This window comes from Olea europaea, unplaced genomic scaffold (assembly GCF_002742605.1).
Source record: "Olea europaea var. sylvestris unplaced genomic scaffold, O_europaea_v1 scaffold3252, whole genome shotgun sequence".
NCBI lineage: Eukaryota > Viridiplantae > Streptophyta > Magnoliopsida > Lamiales > Oleaceae > Olea > Olea europaea.
The window spans coordinates 15,673-20,256 of record NW_019251404.1 but is presented as its reverse complement, the minus strand read 5'-3'; the positions used below and the strand labels follow the sequence as shown (position 1 = coordinate 20,256).

The following is a 4,584-nucleotide window of genomic DNA, read 5'->3' as shown; positions in this document are numbered from 1 at the left end:
GAGACATGTGCTCGGTTTTTGGAGAGTAACCAGCCATATATGCGCAGACGCTACTATGAAGAGCTGGGAACTAGAACTGCAAAATCAGTGCCATCTATTGTGAAACCACCAAAATTGGAACTCAAACAACTGTCACCACATCTTCGATATGCGTACCTGGGGGAATATTCTACACTACCTGTTATTATTTCAAGCACTGTCAGTGAGGTAGAGGAAGAGAAACTACTTCGGGTGTTAAGGGAGAATAAAACAGCTATTGGATGGTCGATTGCAGATATAAAGGGGATCAGCCCATCTATATGCATGCATAAGATACTCATGGAGGAAAAATTTAAACCAAGCATTGATGGGCAGCGGAGATTGAATCCACACATGAAGGAAGTGGTTAGAGCTGAGGTATTGAAGTTGCTCAATGCAGGCATTATTTATCCAATATCAGATAGTGCATGGATCAGTGCAGTGCAAGTTGTTCCCAAGAAGGGAGGAATCACAGTGATAGAAAATGAGAGAAATGAGTTGATTCCTACACGGACAGTGACTGGATGGAGAGTGTGCATTGACTACCGTAAGCTTAACTCAGCTACTCGAAAGGATCACTTTCCATTACCGTTCTTTGATCAAATGTTGGAAAGATTAGCAGGGCATTCGTACTACTATTTCCTAGATGGGTACTCCAGGTATAATCAGATTCCAGTGGCACCAGACGATCAGGAGAAGACCACTTTCACTTGCCCCTATGGCACATTTGCATACAGAAGGATGCCATTTGGATTATGCAACGCTCCCGCTACCTTTCAGCGCTGCATGATGGCTATTTTCTCAGACATGATTGAGAAATTCATCGAGGTATTCATGGATGACTTCTCTGTGTTTGGATCTTCATTTGATGAGTGCCTGGAGCATCTAAGTCTTGTGCTACAACGGTGTACAGAGACCAACTTGGTGTTGAATTGGGAGAAATGTCACTTTATGGTGCAAGAAGGCATCGTACTAGGGCACAAAATTTCAGCAAAGGGTATTGAAGTGGACAGGGCAAAGATTCAGGTGATTGAGAATCTACCACCACCTACCTCAGTGAAGGGTGTTCGCAGTTTTCTTGGGCACGCTGGATTCTATAGAAGGTTTATCAAGGATTTTTCAAAAATTACCAAACCTCTGTGCTGTTTACTGATGAAGGAGTCCACATTTGAGTTTAATGATGAGTGTCTGCAGGCCTTTAACACTTTGAAAGAGAAGTTGACTTCAGCACCTGTAATTATCACACCGGATTGGAATCTGCCATTTGAATTAATGTGTGACGCCAGTGATTATGCTGTGGGAGCCGTGTTGGGTCAACGAAGGAATAAGGTATTTCACGTGATCTACTATGCAAGTAAGACTTTGAACGATGCTCAGTTAAATTATGCCACTACGGAGAAAGAGCTTCTTGCTGTAGTCTATGCGTTTGACAAATTTCGATCATACCTTGTGGGGTCGAAGGTCATAGTGTACACAGATCATGCCGCCATCAGATACTTGATGGAGAAGAAGAATGCTAAGCCACGCCTCATCCGTTGGATATTGCTACTTCAAGAGTTTGACCTGGAAATCAAGGATAAGAAAGGCAGTGAAAACGTGGTAGCGGACCACCTATCTCGGCTTGAGGACACAGAACAGGAAGAGACAGTGGAAATAAACGAGATCTTCCCAGATGAGCAGATCTTTGGTGTGATGGAAACACCCTGGTATGCAGATATAGTTTACTATTTAGCCAGGTCTATCATACCGCCAGATTACTCAAGTAACCAGAAGAAGAAATTCTTCGCAGAATTGAAGTACTACTTTTGGGAAGACCCCATTCTCTACAGGCGGGGGGCTGATCAAATCGTTCAGCGTTGTGTACCAGAAGAAGAGGTGCCTTTGATATTAGAGAACTGTCACTCATCTATATATGCAGGGCATTTTGGTGCTTCTAAGATAGCGGCGAAAATTCTCCAATCAGGTTTTTACGGGCCCACACTCTTTAAGGACGCGTTTGAATTTGTAAAGAGGTGTGACCGATGTTAGCGCACGGGTAACATCTCTAGAAGAAATGAGATGCCGTTGAGTAATATCTTGGAGGTGGAATTATTTGACGTCTGGGGGATCGATTTCATGGGGCCATTCCCACCATCTTTTTCAAATCAATACATTTTAGTGGCGGTGGACTATGTCTCGAAGTGGGTTGAAGCGGTTGCATTGCCTACAAATGATGGGAAAGTGGTGATTAAGTTTGTGAAGAAGAATATTTTCACCCGGTTTAGGACACCGAGAGCCATAATCAGTGACGGGGGCACACATTTCTGCAATCGTCAGTTCGAGCAGTTGTTATCAAAATATGGCGTCAAGCACCGCATAGCCACCGCATATCATCCCCAAACCAGCGGACAGGTCGAAGTATCCAATAGGCAATTGAAGCGTATTCTGAAAGTCACAGTTAACTCATCACGAAAGAATTGGTCAAAGAAACTGGATGATGCCTTGTGGGCCTACGGGACTGCATTCAAAACTCCTATAGGAATGTCTCCATATCGACTGGTTTTTGGGAAAGCATGCCATCTACCTCTCTAGATCGAACATCATGCTTACTAGACAATGAAGAAGTTGAACTTGGATTTGAAGGCTGCAGGTGAAAAACGGCTGTTACAACTGAATGAACTTGATGAACTCAGAATGGAAGCCTATGAGAACTCAAAGATCTACAAAGAGCGCACCAAGAAATGACATGACATGCATATCCAGAGGCGTGACTTTCAAGTGGGGCAAAAAGTGTTACTGTATAACTCCAGGCTTAAGCTGTTTCCAGGAAAATTGAGATTGAGATGATTTGGTCCATATACCATTACACAAGTATTTCCACATGGGGCAATTGAGATTACTCACGACAGCAAGGGGACATTCAAAGTCAATGGATAGCGGTTGAAGCACTACTGGGGCGGTGATTTCTCAAAGGACAAGTCTACCATCCAACTTGGATCACCAGAATGACGCATTACGGTAAAGTCGAGCTATCGACTATAACATAGCGCTGAGTGGGAGGCAACCCACTGTATCCTTTATTTTATTTTATTTTATTGCATTAGTTTAGGAATTTGTTTGATTTTAGTTTGTTTCGTAGGTCATCGATCATATTTTGCATGATAGCCTAGGCATTTCACGTTTAATGTTGCATGAATCGGGGGTGTTATGAAGTGTGTCGAGTGTTCGAGTGCATGTCACGCATTCCGATGTGCGAAGATGTTCATTTATGTTAAGATTTCAGAATGCGGGTAAATATTTTTGAAAAATCGATTTTGGTGCCAAGTTTTCGATAAGCATATTCCTTTTTCAAGTCAAAAATTTCAATTTTTTTTCGGAATATAGCGGAGTAAGTCCAAATTTTTAAGTGAAAAATCGATTTTGGGGGAGTCTAAATTCTAAGTTATGTTTTTGAAAAAAAAATAATAATAATAATAATTTTGGACAAAAATGGCACTCTTTTTATTTTTTTTATTTTATTTTATTTCTAAAAAAAAATTAAAAAAATAATATACCCGGTTTGGTCTATGCGACCGTTGCCGAAAATAAAAATGGCCGTGCCTATTGCACTATGCGACAGTATAGTGCAACACTATGCGGTCGCATAGTGTTGTGGTCACGGGTTTTAACCCGTGACCACACCATTAACCCCCAAAATTTTCCCCCCTCCCCCTCACATTCGTACACACGCACACACTCCACCTCTCACTCTTCACTTGCACACTCAACCTCTCACTCTTCACTTGCATCCACTTCACACATTCACAATTCTAGCACCTAAGTTGGATTGGATTATACATTGAGGTGTCACATCTAAATTAACAAGTATTTGGCCAAGCAAGGTATGTTCTTCTAATCCCTAATTTTGAGCTTCATTTTACCGTTTATCATTCAATGTGTTGGCATTAGTTAGAAGGTATAAGGTAGTATGACATGGTGTTGTGAATTGGGGGCAATTTCATGGTAGTGTTTTAGAAGAAATAGGAAGAAATTCACATTGCACACCACATGTTCGACGAAATGCCACATTGACGATTGTTTTAAATTCTTGAACTTTTCACTTATGCAATAGTTTACATCGTTATTGTGTGGCTTTTTGGCCGAATAATCACGTGCAATTTCATTTGAAAAACACTACCGCAATATTTGAATTCACAAAGGCACTTCATGGCTAATCTTATTCACTCACGTCACTACCTTCGTCCCTATGTTTTCTTATGCAAACGACCTCCGATTAAGGTGAAATTTGGATATATGCTAGATGTCATTGAGTACTTTCACATGTCCAAAACTTGCCCGGGAAAATTTCGATATTTCTCGGTGATGCCCGGGGCCGAAGTTGGTCACTTGGTCATGGGTCAAATTTTCTAAAAATGCATATTCGAGCCATAATTTTGAGTTTTCCATACTTATGCAATGTTAGGGTTATATTGGTGATTCATGTCTTGAAAAATTGCATAAGCATACGTACATGTGCATGTTGAAGAAAGTTTGGGGGATTATGAATTCAAAGATTATTAATGCCCGTTATTCCTATACAAAGTGATT

At 41.1% G+C, this 4,584-nt stretch overlaps 1 protein-coding gene across 1 annotated transcript in view; it reads left to right on the top strand.

The window, feature by feature from the left end:
- Positions 1-2,046, top strand: part of LOC111385680 — an 8,897-nt gene extending 6,851 nt beyond the window's left edge. Inside the window, exons 9-10 of the mRNA XM_023010103.1 lie at positions 4-1,771; positions 1,937-2,046. Of these exons, the coding sequence (XP_022865871.1) occupies positions 4-1,771; positions 1,937-2,046 (1,878 nt within the window). The remainder of the gene's footprint in view (positions 1-3; positions 1,772-1,936) is intronic.
- The last annotated feature ends 2,538 nt before the right edge of the window (positions 2,047-4,584 follow it).